Source organism: Rattus norvegicus, chromosome 18 (assembly GCF_036323735.1).
Source record: "Rattus norvegicus strain BN/NHsdMcwi chromosome 18, GRCr8, whole genome shotgun sequence".
Taxonomy (NCBI): Eukaryota; Metazoa; Chordata; class Mammalia; order Rodentia; family Muridae; genus Rattus; species Rattus norvegicus.
Window position 1 is genome coordinate 78,294,500 of NC_086036.1, and position 17,311 is coordinate 78,311,810.

Here is a 17,311-nt window from a genome sequence, read left to right on the forward strand (position 1 = left end):
GCCAATCATGTGCAGCATCAGTACGGCTTAAAGGTTATGGTGCTAAGTGACCACCATGGAGCCTCTAGAACAGTCAAGTAGGGTTCATCCTTCAAACTGTTATCAATGGCAAAATCAACTAACAAATGCAGCTAACTGTCCTGTCTCAGAGCATGTAATATGAGGCACAGTCCCTTCTGATTTTCTCATGTTAACGTTGTTCTTAGCAATATTTACATCTATAAAACATACCCAGCATATATCATCAGGACCTACAATTTATCTTCAAAGAGAGATATGAACAATGAGTTTTAGTGAAAGAATCCAAAGACTTTAAGAAAACTACGTCAATTACCTGATTAACTGGCTGGCTACCAAACAAAGAATCTAAGATAATGAGTCGCCCCTGCCCTTTCCTATGTGCATGCTTAAGCCCACAGCTGTAACGTGTATGTTCTACCCCAGAATCTTAGTTTATCTGCCTCCTCTGTGGTCCACGTTGAGCACCAAACTCTTGCCTCGTCAGTTCCCAGTAGACAAGAATCCATTCTCAAGTCCCTGGACTGCAGATCAAACGGACCTCACACCTGAACCAGTGGTCAGGCAGTGCATCTCGGCCTCACAGCCAGGTCTCCGCACTGCAGCAGTCGCTCGCCCTCCCTGATAGCCTTTTCTCATGGGGCTTCTACTGCTATGCCTAGTGTTTGGTTTTCATTTTTATAAATTTTCCTTTATAATCATGTATGTCTATTTGTAAAGGTATTTCTTGTTATTTTTGAGGTTATAATTATTACATCATTTCTCTCTACCTTCTAACCCCTAGCTCCTTGCTTAGTCACTTGCTCTCAATCTCATGGCCTTTTAAAAAAATTAATTGTAGCATATATATATATATATATGTATATATATATACACACACACATATATATACACATATATACATACATATATATACATACATATATATGTGTATATATATATGTGTGTGTGTGTGTACATACATATGGCTGAGCATCTGCACTGACTAACCATCGGTGCTCTTCCCTGGGGGAGACTATTTGTCCTGCTCTCAGTATTGCTTTCTGCCTCTAGTTCTTTATGTAGGCTTCAGGCCACTTAGGCTTTCTCCTGTGCTTTTAGTATAAATGTCTGTTGAATTTTGGGAACCTCCAAGACAGACAAAAGGGGAAACATGGGCTGGACCTCTCCATGAAGTCTGTGAGGTGACTCTGCGCTGCGGTGTGTTTGGGACCTGGGATTCCTGTTGAAGGGAATCCTGCTCAGATAACAGGGTGGCTCCACTGTAGAGAGGCCATGCTTGTTCTGTGGGTTGTTTGTTTTGTACAAATATGCACAAAAGCTCTAAGAGACAAGTGCCCAACACTTACGGTGCAGTACGATAGGCTAATCAGCCTCTAACACTCCAGCGTCACAGTCATGTCCTCCCTCAGTATAATCCTCACCAACAGGGGCCACAAGCATCTGACCTAACTCAGGAGTCCCTATGTCACTGACCACCAGGTCCATCAATAGAGGCCTTAAAACCTGTATTTTCAACATTTTCACACAAAGTGTATTATAAAGGCCTAACTTCCTGGCAAAAAATAGCATTTAACATGCCATAAAATACCAAAACTCCCAAGCTCCAGGCTGTTCTACAGCTTGTGAGCTGTCCACCCTGCTGAGTGGGGATGGCACTGCACACTCCTGTCAACAGGGACCTCCAGGTCCCAAACACATCACAGTGCGGAATCGCCTCCACAGACCGCAATGGGGCACAACCAGACATGTAACTGTGGGGTCTACCACATGGCACCACTAACATGATGCAGCACCGGTAACTTCCTGGTGAAATATTTCAAAACCAAGTCAACTGTGTTAAATGACTTAAGACATTCAAGTAAGAAAAACATCAAAAAAAACAAACAACATGCAGAACCAAAATGGCCGTTAGAGTCAGTGTCTTTTGCTCTGTGGGCTTTGTCAGCTCTGCCTCACAGCACATCTACGGATCATGTGCTCCGGAAGGCAACAATACCACGCCACTGACCAGTAAGGGCTCCCCATTCAAACCAAGCAACCTGAATTCTAGCCCCAGAGCCCACTGACTAGGACACAGAACAGGAGGGAACCAACTCCCACAAGCTCCCCCCTGCCATGCGCACACACACACACACACACACACACACACACACACACACACACACACACTGGAAAAGATTAAAAACTTTAAAACATATAAATCACAGAATAGATTAAGACTTTCTTTTTAAAAAATCTTCACCATCCCAACTATATTAGGGCTAGCCTTTGACTATCAGCTAAAAAAACAGAATTTACAGTAAGGCATTTTGCCTACTATAGATTGCTTCAGTATTAAAAGTAAAAACGTTAGACATGTATGTTGTTATCCATGTGTGTAATCCCCAGCAAGAAGGACTTTGAAGCAAGCCTGACCTACACAGTGAGACCCTGTTTTCATTTAAAAGAGACAAAAGTGTGTGTGTGTGGTTGGGGTTGGGGTGGAGGTGTGAGATGTGTTAGGGCTGTTTTGGTCTCTTTATCTGTTGCAGACAGGTTCTTACGCTCTAGCTCTCTAGCTCGGTCTGGTGTTGAAGTGAGAACAATGCCTCTGCATCAGCTTCTCATGTCCTTAGACTACTGGCTTGATCCATTATCATACTTGGCTCAAAAAATATTTAAAAGTTAAAAAATACCTGTTTGTATCCCTAAGACAGACAGTCAACTTTCTCAAGCTGAGACATACCATGAGAAAAACAACACAGGCATCAAAGACAATGACTCCTTAATTGCTCCCCACCCGCTCTGGGAATTAGGACACTAATTAAAAGTTTAGCAAGCGTGGGGGCTGGGGATTTAGCTCAGTGGTAGAGCGCTTACCTAGGAAGCGCAAGGCCCGGGGTTCGGTCCCCAGCTCCGGAAAAAAGAACCAAAAAAAAAAAAAAAAAAAAAAGTTTAGCAAGCGCATGGAAGTCAGCAACAGCAGTATGCCCACCTGTGGGTTTTCATGTGCTTTTTGCAGTTTAGGGAAGTCTTAAATGTTTTCTGGCAATAAGGACACATGTAGGGACGGAGGTCGTTGTGTATGCCCATGTGTCGCCGTAAGCTGCCACCTGTGGTAAAGGCTCCATTACAGATCAGACACTTGAAAGACTTCAGTCCAGTGTGCGTGCGAACATGGGCTTTGAGCACGCCTGCAGAGACGAAGCCTCGTCCACACTGAGAGCATTTGAAAGGCTTTTCACCCGTATGTGACCTAAAAGGCAGGTAAAAACCTTAACACTTTCATTACATGTTCATAACACGATAACAAATGTAAAATCAAAAACATTTCACTCTGTGACACTCTTTAAAACAACCAGAAAAGATGTCCTGTAGTGAGCAAATCTGAGACTCCGCCAGGGGACTTCCCAGAGACACCAAGCTCCATGTCCTGAGGGGAGCTCGAGCTCCCAGGGCTGGGGCTGGGGGAGGGAGCCATTCTCAGAATACCACACCATGTCCTGAGCGCATTTCAATTTGTTTTCACTGATGAATTAAGTGAATTAATTTCACCAAGAATTAAGCTCTGGTGAGAACATCTGTAAAAGTTAAACAATCTAATTAAAATGAGAACTAGTAAGTCTTAGACACATACTGGAAATTGCAAACACTACAATATAACTGGAAAATAAGTAAAACTCGGGTAATTTCCAACTAAAATATTTAAATGAATATATTCAAGAATAAAAAAGTCACAAAAAATTTTATGGTTAAATTAAATATTAACCATAGGTAACAACATCATCCTAACTACTTAGTCACCAGGTCACTCTATCTCTGTACCTACACTAAATCCCCACCTCTCTCAGACTTACCTGATATGTTGTTTAAGATGGCAAGACTTTTTATATGCTCGGTGACAGTAAAAACATTTGTATGGTCTGTCTGCCTCATTGCCAAAATTATTATTAAAATAATTTTGGAAAAATTGGTTTTTTGGAATGGGCTGGATAAGACCTACAAATCAAAACAACAGGAAGACTCAGTGTTAGTGTCACCACTACTATGTCAAAGGCATCTGCCTCAAGGTAAATACAAAAGTGCTGATGAAGTCAGGCTCCAGCATCACAACAAATGCTATTTTAATTATGGCACGATTTATTATCTACTTAACCAAGTCATTTCCATCACTGTGGTACAATGTTTATCAATAACTATTGTCTGGCCCTGAAGAGTGTATATTATTATAAACATACACTGGAGTCTATGGCCATTTTTTTACATACATATACACACACATCAGGACTCTAATCTCTTTATTCAATATGAACACTGAATAAGTACAATAATAAACTCAAAGCGTAAATACTCTAACAGGACACTCTGTTTCTGCAAAGGCAGCATTTCTTCTGAAGTTTTATTAAAGGGGTATTTACAAATGGCAAGATAACTAACTTAGGGGTTGAAGAGATGTCTCAACAGTTAGGAGGACTTTGTTCTTCTTGCAGAAGACCCAGGTTCAATTCCCAGTACCCACATGGCAGTTCACAACCATCCCTAAACAGTTCCAGGAGATCCAACACACATGTGGCAACCTACATGATGCAGGCAAAGCGTGCACATTAAATAAAATAAATAAAGAATGTAAGATTATTGACCTGTGTATTTCAGGATTTACATGCTTTTATTAATTAAGGGTTTCCTCAGTTTGCGCATCTTAAACACAAAGTGATAATGCCTTTGGGCTAAACACACAATTCAGCACAGACGTAGTTGTCAAACACCAGTAACTGAATGGTTATCTGGAACATTAACAGGAAGACTGGCCTGTCCCTCCTGCTGTCCAGATTCAGCAGGCACTCGCAACGCTCTATCTCCAATGCTCCATGCCCAACCTCCCCTCAGCAGTGCCACTAACTTCTTCAGCATAATCACACATCTACGAAGGCATTCCACGTTCTCCTGACTTAATAATCACACATCTACGAAGGCAGTCCACATTCTCCTGACTTAATAATCACACATCTACGAAGGCAGTCCACATTCTCCTGACTTAATAATCACACATCTACGAAGGCATTCCACGTTCTCCTGACTTTCCCCAGAAGAGCAAGCTGTGTTCCAATCTTTTTCCTAAAACTCACTGCTTATACTTCATGCAGACCCTTAACACCTATTCCAAGGCTTTACATGTGACACCGTCTTCCTCATGTCAACACAGAACTCTACTGTAACCATGTACTGGGCTCCCTGGATACTGAATGTAAGGTACACAACAGCACAGTGTCCCCCTTCTGCATGCAATCACAACATCTGAAATGGTTTCCAGGTATAGGATTTGTGAAAAGGACTCTGCAGTGTTTGGGCTGGGGGAGGGGAGGACCCTATGAGTCATTAAATGAACTAATACTCATTTTTATTTCTGCTAATTTTGTTTAGACAAGGTCTATAAAAACAAAGCTAATTATAAGGTCTCAATCTTTAAAGAAAAAAAACAAGGATAAACAAAACACACATCAAATCCTAATATGCTGGCTCTGTCGGTCATTCATTGCTACTGGACTTCTGGCTTCTTAGGAAACCACTAACCTCAAAGAAGGGCACGAATAAATTTTACTCACTGTAAGGCAAAAGCAAACTAGAAGTCTCTTCTATAATAGCAATGAAAAGTGGAGCTTAGGGAAAAATACAACTGACTTCCCTACTGCAAACAGTAACATAATTCAAATACTGCATAGAGACAGGATGTGGAGAACATCTCACTCACCTCACTCACTGTAATACACCAGGCTAAACCCTGACATGAAACAGAAACGTGCTGAGTATAGTGTAACACGGACTAAAACAGCAGTCATAAACTGCAAAGATCAGCCACCATAACATTGATGCTCTGTTTAAAACAATATACACGCCAATTAGCCCAGATATTTGTGCTGAGACACAAATTTATCTTCATGCACATATATCTATACATTCTACAAACACACACACACACACATACACACACACACACACACATACACACACACACACACACACACACACAGACACACAGAGTTTAAAAAGAAGCTATAACTGTAGATAAAAGGTTGAAGATCCCTAATCTGAAGTGCAAAATGTTCCATAAGCCATTTTGAAAGCCAAAAATTATGCTACAAGTGGAAAATTCCCCACCTGTTCTCTCATGACAGACAGGTCACCATCAAATGACAGAAGTAGTTAAATTATTATATAAAATTACCTCAGGGTTTTGTGTATGCAGAAAAAACAAAAAATTAATTTTGTCTTCAAACTTGAGTTGACTGTGATGGCGCACGCTTACAACCCAGCACACAGCATGAGGATAACAAGTTCAAGGCTATCCACAGCCTCCGCTACAGGATACTCTGTCTCAAGAAGACAAAGAAAGGAACACACCCTGTTCTCGCTGATCCTTCTGAGAACTTCTTGCTACATTTCAGAATTTGAAGGTTTCTCTTCTCAATTGTTTTGTCCTCTATATTTTTATAACATAATGTGAGATAAATAAAAGCTCAAAAGGGCTTAAAGAGGTGGCTTAGCAGTTAAAAGCATAGAATACAGGTGTAAAACCTCAAGTTCAGCTCCTAGCACCAGTATCAGATGGCTCAGAACCACTTGTAACTCCAGCGCTAGGCCTTCTGCAGGTACCTGGCACTAATACAGGTAGCCCCACAGAGCGCACACACAGACACACACACACCACACCACTACACACCACACACCATCACACCACACCACACCACACCACCACACCACCACACCACACACTATTAAAAATAATAAATCTTAAAGGAAAAGTTCATGGTTAGATTGGCCCTCTCAGTGTCAGGCTATGACTTAACACCAGCCTGATCTAGAATTCCATATGCCCCTAACCCCTGTCATACTAAGTCACAGTATAGCATTAACTTTACTCAGGTTAGATTACCTTGAGTAGGTAAATTACATAATATAGAGACTGCACAAAGTGTAAATTTGACTATAAAACTTAAATGAGTGCCACAGTCAAAATGCTTATATCCCTACAAAAGTCTTATGTTGGGGGCTAGAGAGATGGCTCAGCAGTTAAGAGCATTGACAGCTTTTCCAAAAGTCCTGAATTCAATTCCTAGCAACCACATGGTGGTTCATAACCATCTGTAATGGGATCCAATGACCTTTTGTGGTGTAACTGAAGACTGTGACAATGAACTCACATATATAAAATAAATAAATCTTTAAAATAAAAAAGGTCTTATGTTGGAATCCACAGCAGGACGGTAATAAAGAGGGAGCACTTCGTGAGGTGACTATTTATTGAGGTGGAGCATTTATGAATGAAATTAATGTCCTTATTAAAGAGGCCCTTCAAATGTTACCTCAGAACTGGTCAAATGCTGTGGACTGCTGAGACAGGAGTCAAAACACAGCATCTCGACGGAAAGAAATGCAAGGACACATTCTCTCCTGGCCGTGGCATGGCTGTTGTCACTACAGACACAGAAAAGGTCTCCCTGCATGATGTGCCTTGGGGAAGAAGGTGCTCAGAATGGACTGGACTAGAACGACAGGTGGCAACTGTGCTCGTAAGCACAGCGGATTGCATACGTGCAGGAAGCTGATTTTTAAGAGCAAGAGGGAAAAAAGAGGCCTGGAGAGCTACCGGAGAGTACCTATGAGGAGGAAGGCCCTCAGACATCCCGGGGGCCACTCGTTAAGCAATCACATCATGGCTTAATTCTATTATCAGTGACAGTAAAACAAACTTAGAAACAGGTGATGTTCCTTTTTCTTTCAGTGCAACAACTAAGCAGCTAGAATGGTAATGTGTAACACACCACATGGCAATCCAAAGACGACTGTAACAACTTGTACTGGGCAGTGCACATTAAAATCCCTCTTCACCTTGACGGACCCACAGACACAGATCTCTTTAATGAGGACTCATACAACACTACTTTCCTTTCACACTATTTATGTAAAACACAAACCACAATTTGAGCAGTACTGTTTTTAGGATTTTAATCCTGACTGTGACATACTAGCCCCCCAGAGCAATTTCTAACGAAGACTTCACCAATACTATGCCTTAAGTATCTTCCTGCATAGACCAAGATAGAGGCACAGCTCTCCAGATCCCAGAGGAAGGCCCGTGACCAGCCACAGCACTCCAGGACCCTCTTACCGAGGTCAGTTATGAGAATTGGTTCCTGCAAGGGAATGTCGGGGACAGGAGCACTGCTCTTGCCGGCCCGACCCTTCACAGGCTTCCGCTGCTGCCGCATCTTCCTCAGCTCCGTGTGCTTAAAGTGGGAAGCCACGTGAGTCTTCCTATGGCCTGAGGTTCGGAACTTTTTATCACAGTGAGGACAAGCAAAGGGTCTAACTCCTAATAAAACAAAAGGATGTTTTAGAATTATTTCAAGCAGTTACATGTCAACAACAAGCAAAGTCCATGTAAAATTCTTCCAACTATGTGACTACTTGTTGTTCCAGGTCAGGTTTATATATCTTATCAATCAGCTGTCATCGTCCTGCTCTGAAACAGTACTACCGTACAGAAGTTAGTACACATAATGGATCATCATTTAAGAAAGGACATCTGCTACTTTAAGGTCAAATCCTTAAGTCGTACAATATGCGTGCTCCCAGTGGAAGGGGAAGCCCTGGGTCCTGCTAAGACTGAACCCCCAGTGAACTAGATTGTTGGGGGGAGGGCGGCAATGGGGGGAGGATGGGGAGGGGAACACCCATAAAGGAGGGGAGGGGGAGGGATTAGGGGGATGTTTGCCTGGCAACTGGGAAAGGGAATAACACTCGAAATGTAAATAAGAAATACTCAAGTTAATTAAAAAAAAAATATGTGTGCTCAATAACAAGTCATCCTGGAGATATCTAAACTATGTCAGCCCAGCCTCTCCAACTGACATCCATTAAAATAGAACAGATGTTCCTGGGGCAGTTGAGAACACACACCCCCAGTGCTCAGACAACAATCAGTATCTCATAAGAAAGAGTGAGAGGCAATCGTCACTATGTAGTAAGGAAAAGATAAAGACATCCCCGTGATCCTTGACTACAATACCCCTTCTAAAGAGTGACTTCCTCCCATGGTCACACTAGTAAGTGAGAGTGAAGTCCCTGGACAAGCATGCAACTTGCAGTAGCTTCTTCAAGAGCCCTGGGTGCATGACTGACAGTCAATATGGAGTTTAGGGTAGGGGAAGGTAATGAAAATATTTCAACTAAAACTGTATATATACTTCATGAATTTAAGATATACAAATTATATCCCACTATCACTGTTACTGACAAAGGTACGGATCTCCACTTATGATCTGCAGGCCTCCTAAGACTTGAATACATGTATCTTCCTCACAAAGGTTCGATGGTCTAAAGTGTCATCCATCCAGTCTCCCACTGCTTCATTTAAATATTACCTCTCTAATGGCTCTCCAACCATAACCTTGGCTCCGTGAGGATCAAGGTCACAAATGAACAAAGGAAGAGGAGGGTAGCAAAGGCCTCCGAGAGTTCAACCACTGCCCTTCCTGAACCCGGAGCCAGCATTTGCACACCTGTGTGTAGGCGGATGTGCACCTTGAGGCTCCCTGAGGTGGAAAAGCTCTTCATGCAGTACTGGCACTTGAAAGCCTTGATGCCGGTGTGAGTTTTAATGTGAGCAGTCAGTGTACTCTTCACGGCAAAGGCGCGGAAACACTGTGGACACTTGAAGGGCTTTTCATGGGTGTGGATGCGGATGTGGCGCACCAGGTCACTGGGCTTCCGGAACTCCTTCGTGCAGTAGGGACACACATGCCACCGTACCCCATTCTCCTCACGAATGGAACCTGCAGTAACAAGGAAAAGAGAATAGTCCAGACAGCCTAGAAACTACTGTGCCCCATACACAACGTTCTACAACGTCCTGTCCCTCTAGAAATGGCAGGCTAAGGTAGCTCACTGCATCAATAGAAAACTGTAAGCTTCTGTCAAAAAGACACCACGTGATCCATCACAGAAAAAACGCAAGTCCTATTGTTACTGACATTAACATTGTAAGATCATAACATTATGATCAACAGTAATGATCTTTTAAAAAGCCCTAGAATTCCATGAAGATGCAATTCATAATGCCCACTTGGAACAGCTAACAGGCGGCAGTGTGCAAATCAGGGATCACAGACGCAGTTCAGCCCAGAGTGAGAATGAAAACCCGTGTGGTCAGAGAACTCCAGAATGGTTCAGAGAGCAAGAGACTGAAGACTGCTCAGCCCTAAATGGAACTGCACCTAACCAACTCTGGATCCCTGAGGAAGGGACACAGAAAGTGTGAGAGGCGGTGAGTTACTGTAAGGAAACTGCGTGTTCTGGGCATCTACACCTAAAACAGTCAGCAGTCACATCACAACATGCACAGCCCTGAACAGACCAACCCTGGCCTGGAGATGGACGTTAGGCAGAGGAGCCCACCATAAGCCAGGGAGCTATTGGCAGCCATTAGCTGCTGAGAGGGAAAGATGGCTTTCTTCAAACAGTAATATAAAAAGAAACCTTACAGGAGGTCTAGTGGGTGGGAAATGGGGAGGGCATCTCTGGGATAGAATTACGGAAGCAGAGTAAGACTCAAAGCACCCTATATGAAACTCTCGACTGCTGAGTATTTGTTTAAAAGTGACTTCATGATCACCTTGAAGGACAAGAGCAGAAAGATGCTCGGGTGTTACCAGGCATCTTAAACCACAGGCAGAAGCTCATGTAGATAATCACAAAATGGCCAGCTGCAAAGCAACAACAGGGAAGGAAGAGTCAAGGCACAGACATAGCTCGTGTGCAAACCTGGTGGGGAATTCATGGACCAAAGCAGAAGCCTGTCTTCCACTACCATAGATGCTATTATGCAGCTCTGAACCTAGATCAGAACTATTGCTAGCAGAAAACAACAACAGCAACAACAGAAACAGCAACAACAACAGCAGCAACAACAGCAACAGCAACAGCAACAACAGCAGCAACAACAGCAAGTGCAGCAACAACAACAACAACAGCAACAACAACAACAGCAACTGCAGCAACAACAGCAACAACAACAACAGAAACAGCAACAGCAACAGCAACAACAACAACAACAGCAAGTGCAGCAACAACAACAGAAGCAGCAACAGCAACAACAACAACAGCAACAGCAACAACAGAAGCAGCAACAGCAACAACAACAACAGCAGCAGCAACAACAGCAACTGCAGCAACAACAGCAACAGCAGCAGCAACAGCAACAGCAACAACAAAGTATGGAAACAAATGGTTTCTAAAAACCAAAAACTTCTAAGTATGTTTTAAAGATTCTACTTTTCAATTAAGTACACATACACCGGCAGGAAGTGGTATATGCAAGTGCAGTACCCAGGGGCCAGAACAGTGTCTGATCCCATGGAACTACAGTGAGAGGCATAATGTAGGTGGTAGGAACCGAACTTGGGTCCTCTAAAAGAGCCATGCTCATTTTAACCCACTGAGCCACCATTCCAGTCCTCCTTTTTAAATATTTACAGACAGATTTATCTGTGAAATCAAACAGGTATTCATAGTAATAATACAATAATTCCAGTAAAGAATATGCATAAATTAAATAGACTTTATTTAGCCAAGTAAATGAAACTTCAACTCAAAAGGTTTCAACCTGTATGTATACGAAAAAAGAAAACTTTGTATCTCCTTTTTATTTTCTGAAAACTAAAAAAAATAGTTTTCCATATATGCCAAAGGAATAAAAGCCATTTTATCTAATACTGTTCTTTCCAAGAATAATTAAGACAGAACACAAAACTAGGGACCAAGTAAGAAAGGAGGGGAAATATTAGCAGAGTTACAGTATCTTTAGCTAGATTTGTTAAGTTGCCCTAGAAATCAAATTTAGTTTTTAAACACGAAAAACACATAACTAGATAAGTATAGGATGACATAATACAGTCAAGTTATAATTATGTCTAAGAATAGGCTATAAAAGAGACTGCAAACCAACAGCACAGAGGCTGTCTCATAATATAATATGTATATATTTGGGTGGGGAAAAACGAAAAACTGAATCCAAACTTCCAATTCCAGGAAGTAGAAAGATCTGGAGAACAAGATCTACATTAGAGGTAGGGAAGCATAAGTAGGGAAGCCTCCCTCCCTACCTGGGCAGGCACCGTCTTCTTCAAATACACGCAGACATTTAGGAGAGTAATCACATTTTCCAAGATGAAAATTAATTTTTTACAACTCAGCATGTAGTCTTAACCTTTACAAATAAGTCCACAGCCAGGAAAAGAGGAGACTGCCTTATCAATATGGAGTGACAACGTGGCAGAGCAGGGGAGTAGAGCGCCCTCCAAAGGACCACAGAGCTGGAGGGTGACACGAAATAAAGGGGGCGCTGGAATCCCGCAAGTGCAAACAGCGTGATGAGCAGTGTTCAGACCAGTGAGCACTTTAGAGGTGTAAAAGCACTCTCATATTCAGTATTGATCTCATATTCAGTATTGATCTCATATTCAGTATTGATCTCATATTCAATATTGATCTAGGCAGCTCGGAGCAGAAAATGACACACTGGGCAAAAGTACCCGTGGCCAAGAAAAATAATTTCAAATCACTGGGACTCACATGGTGGGAAGAAACAACTCCACAAGCACACCCTTGCACACACAGCCTTACACAAGTACACTGACAGACAAACGTAATTTAAAACTTTAAAGAGAAAGCCATGTTTTTGCCACACTGTTCCATATAAATGCTGCAAGGGTCAAATGCAGAAAATGCTTGAAAAACTTAGCTTCATGAACAAAAAACATTCCTCCCAAGCACATAAAAGAGCAACTTAGAAGAATTTGTACCATTTAGATGAAAGATATTATAATTTTTATTTAAAGTACAAGGGTCAATAAACCAGAATCAATCCAACACAAATACGCAGGTGCTCAACGTGTAGGGTGGTGCTCTCACCCTATTCCTTAGAAGGAATATAAATTTAAAATTGCAATAATAAGTTTAATATTACCATTTTTGGCCTATCAGCCCCAAAATTTTGGTAATAATCTCTTTAAAAACACTGTTAAGAAACAGGAATTCCAAATAAATCCATTCAACCTAGTAAACTGTAAATACCTATCAAAATTCCAAAGTAATACACCAAACAGCCAATTGTGGTAGCGCACCCTGTGAGCCCGGCACAGGGGATGTAGAGCCAGGGAAGATCACAAGTCTGGGACCACACTCAGCTACACTTGAAAGCTACGTGGTTTCCCTGAGAGCCTCCCTTAAAAGCAGCAAGTTACAATATGGCCATGATTCTCTCCTTACCAAGCACTTTACTGACAGAGTACGTTCCAAAAGTCTGTGGGCTGGATAATATCATTAGTCAATTTAACTTCCTAATGTTCAATGACTGTTATATGTAGTAATGCAGGAGGGCACATCCTTTACCTGAAGAAGCGTGCATCGGGGTACTTATAGTGAAAGGGGTATGGCTATGAACCACTTGGAAAGCTTACTCGAGAGAACTCGGTTGAATGGTATAGGGTAATGGTTTCTGTGCTAGAAACCTTTCTATTAAGACTGGAATTATCTTTCAAAACTAAGACCCTTTAAGAATGTTAACATATACAAACAAAAATGAATAGCTAAACTTAACCAAAAGAGTTTATAGAATTTATTCTTTGAAACCTGTACCCTGAAGATAAATTGGTGTAAGTGAAAAGCATGTACAGCCATGTGCTGCACGCTGTATGAGTGGAAAAGAAAGCATCCTCCCCACTTAGTGAGCAGGCCATATAAACTATGACACATCCAGAAAACTGAATTCTCATCAGGCATTTTGAAAAAATAAAACTAGGAAATCTGTATCAAGTGGTAAAAGTAGCCTGAAAAGCAAAATACATACATTGCATCGTCCCTGCCAAAACCATTGCCTGAATGTTTGCACTGTTCACAAGGAAGAAGCAGGCTGCTTCTCCCTTTCCTACGTCAACTGCAGCACCTCCTGGGGTCTGGCATGACCAAGTTCCCTCCTTCTAGATGATGACTAAGCATACACACTCACTAAGCACTGCTGTGTATGTATGTGTCAGCATCACGCCACACACCTTACAGTTCCCCACTCAGTTCTCGCTTGTCCCATCACTTGCCCCATGTGTGGATGAGAGAGCTGACATGGGACAGCTTAACTAACAGACCAGGATCCAAGGAACCTCAAGGCTCCTATGAAAACCAGTGGTCCTGGAACCAGAATGCAACTGTCTCAAAGAGGATGTCTGGCATATTTCAAATGTCAAATACTATACCAAGCTCTAAAAGAATCAAACAAGTCCCTTAAAACGACAGCTCTCTCTAGGAGAGAAGGTCTAAGAACATATCCAAGGAAGTGCAGTAAAGCATTAGAAGTGCTAATGTTGATGATTTCTTCTGGCAGCGAAATGCTTCTCTACTAGCTGTGCCCTAAAGCCACAATCTGAGCTAAGACCTTTCTGTTTTCCTCACTCTTCCAGCAGCTCATCCAAGAGACAACACCTGGGAACAGGATCCAGTCAACTCCACCCCCAGCATTGGCAGAAGCCATAGCCAAGGACAAGAAGGGAGGCAACTGACAAGGCCAGCCCTCCCTGCTGGTCAGCGTGGCAGTGCGAGAGGGTGAGATGGGGTAACAGGGTAGGTGCCTATGTCTTCTGTGGTGGCAGAGGCAAATATTTATAACAAGAAAGCCCCCATCAAAAAAATTAGTCACCTTCTCAGCACCACAGCATACACCTGACACATACCACTTCAAACAGGATCCCTTTACCCAGCTGTTTCAGGAGTGTCAGTTCCTCGTGATGGGGAAGCAAAGCAGGACAGAACAGCTCATGTCATGGTGGTCAGGAAGCAAAGAGAATGCCTATTTGTGCAGTTAAAAGTTTTCTTCCTCTCCCCTTTTACTTCACCTATGGGATGGTGCCACCTGCACTCATACTGAGCCTCACCTCTACTTACTCCTTCCTGGAAATAACTGACACACACCTAGAAGCTGCTTTGCTCATCTCCAAAAGCAATTCTAGATCCAATTAAGTTAGCAAGCAAGATTAACTACCTCAGATAAAATGCTAGGCCTATCCAGAGCACCAAGGGGTTCTCTCAGACATCTGGTAAGCACGTGCTGAAGGTTCTTTGGAAGGAAGATGCATGTGACGGTTTCCTTAACTTACAATTGGACTCTCCTAACAGAGTGAAACTAGGCTAGCCTTTGAGTCAAGTATTCCATTGTGTTAGATTTGCTGGCACTCACCAGAAAGACGTCGCCCTCCTGGCCAGATGTTTCAGGCTCACAAGTGCAGAAGGACAGTCATCAATAGTCAGCTGGATTCATTGATGTAGACTGGATATCAAGAATGCGAAAGAAGCACTTGGAGCTGCTGAAACAAAAGTGGTCCTGACATTGCAGTGACTAACTAAAGACGATCCTGCTCCTAACAGGAGACCATTCTTACTATGGGAATCTTGGTATTCCATTTCAGAGCAGCTTGGAATTCGTACACCAGCAAAAAGTCAATGGAGACATAAGCACGGTGGCTATCATGAAGAAACTAATGATAAACAATTCACCTTCCAACACTGAAGTGCTGAAGTTTAAGCCATGTTCATGGAATATGAAAACAGCAGGAGTCACTGGTAAACCTGGCTGGCTTACGCTTTACCTAAACATGCTGCCAGCTACTGCTTGCTGAGCTCCCAGTCATACAGGTCCCAGCAATGGACTTCACGCTTGTGGAGGCTGAAATGAGAGTGAGCCTGCTGCATGTGTGCAAGTATCTTAGGCGGCACACTTTTCAGGGGATGGTCCAATCACTACTACTTCAAAGGAAGCAGCTCAGACCTCGGTAGTGTCAACAGTCAGCTTCTAGCAGCAGATGTGCAGACACTCTTGTTAGAAAGGCCGGAGAGATGGCTCAGTGGCTAAGAGGGCTTCCTGCTCTAGCAGAAGACTTGAGTTCGATTCCCAGTACCCACACCAGGCAGCTCTTAACTCTAAACTGCAGCCTCAGAGGAGCTGCCCTCTTCTGGAGTCTACATGTAGCCATACATATATGACATATATTTATACAAATACACACATATACAAATAAAAATTAGAAATTAAAGTGAACTTAAAAATTAACTCACTAGATATGGAAGACTTCAGAATTGAACCTCAACATATCCAATGAGCACCAACAGTTTTCTTAGGTCAGTCTTAGCGGACACTCTCTCTAGTTTCAAGATTCATCTGCTCTCAGAAAACACAAGAACACTTTCTTGAGGATCCTCTGAACACAGAATACTAGAGTTCCCACTGCCTGAGGTAAGTGATGATCACCTGCTCATTTAGGTGAGACAGTAGCTGCTAATTATAGACAATAGACTGAGGAGCCAAGCGAGAGTCACTGAGAAGGAATCTGCTGACTCTAGAACCAGAGAAGCTTGGAGCTCTGTTAGAAAAGCTATTGCTGACCCAGAGGAAGAAGACAGCCTTCCTCAGCCAGGCTATCACACGCCAGATGACCCGGCAGAGCTCCCAAGAGCAGGCAGACCATAAAATAGGCTCCTCTAAAATTACTCTGAATTGCTTCAGGAATTCGTGGCAATTCTCAGGTGCAATTCACAAAAGACATTCTCAGTGGGGCTGGGGAGTGACTCAGTAGTTCAGAACACATATTGCTCTTCCAAAGAATTCAGTTCCTAGCATCACTGTCAGGTAGCTCACAAAATGTGTCTGGAGCAGACAGCCTCTTCCTGCCTCCAGGGCTACCTGTGTATACCCACGTGTACACATAAGTATGCATACATACTTTAAAATAAAATTTCAAAATATTTAAACAAAAAGATGTTCTTGAAACTTCTGGTGTTTCTTCAACACCAGATTATTTACTGTCTTAGTCAGGGTTTCTACTGCTACAACAAAACACCATGACCAAAGCAACTTGGGGAGGAAAGGGTTAATTTGGCTCGCCCTTCCACATCACTGTTCATCATTAGAAACCTGTAGGCAGGAGCTATGCAGAGGCCACAGGGGCATTGTGCTTACTGGCTTGCTCCCCATGGCTTGCTCAGCCTGCTCTTTAGAACCCAGGACACCAGCCCAGGGATAGCCCCACCCACAGTGGGCTACCTACAGGCTTGCTTACAGCCAACTCTTGTGGAGGCATTTCTTAATTGAGGCTCCCTCTTCTCAGCTGACTCTGGCTTGTGTCGAGCTGACATGAAACTATCCAGCACATTTACCAGTAAGTCCTGTCTCTACCACCTCGACAATCATATGTGCAAAGACTGAAGGAAG

At 42.7% G+C, this 17,311-nt stretch overlaps 1 protein-coding gene across 9 annotated transcripts in view; it reads right to left on the reverse strand.

The window, feature by feature from the left end:
• Positions 1-17,311, reverse strand: part of Zfp236 (zinc finger protein 236) — a 99,790-nt gene that overhangs the window by 43,252 nt on the left and 39,227 nt on the right. For all 9 annotated transcript variants that reach the window (XR_361554.4, XM_006255013.4, NM_001427206.1 and 6 more), the window contains 4 exons: positions 9,561-9,833; positions 8,168-8,371; positions 3,858-3,999; positions 2,996-3,256 (listed from right to left, as the gene is read on the reverse strand). Coding sequence is in view for 8 of the 9 variants with exons in the window: in XM_006255013.4 (XP_006255075.1) it covers positions 2,996-3,256; positions 3,858-3,999; positions 8,168-8,371; positions 9,561-9,833 (880 nt within the window). In the remaining variant the exon portion in view is untranslated. The remainder of the gene's footprint in view (positions 1-2,995; positions 3,257-3,857; positions 4,000-8,167; positions 8,372-9,560; positions 9,834-17,311) is intronic.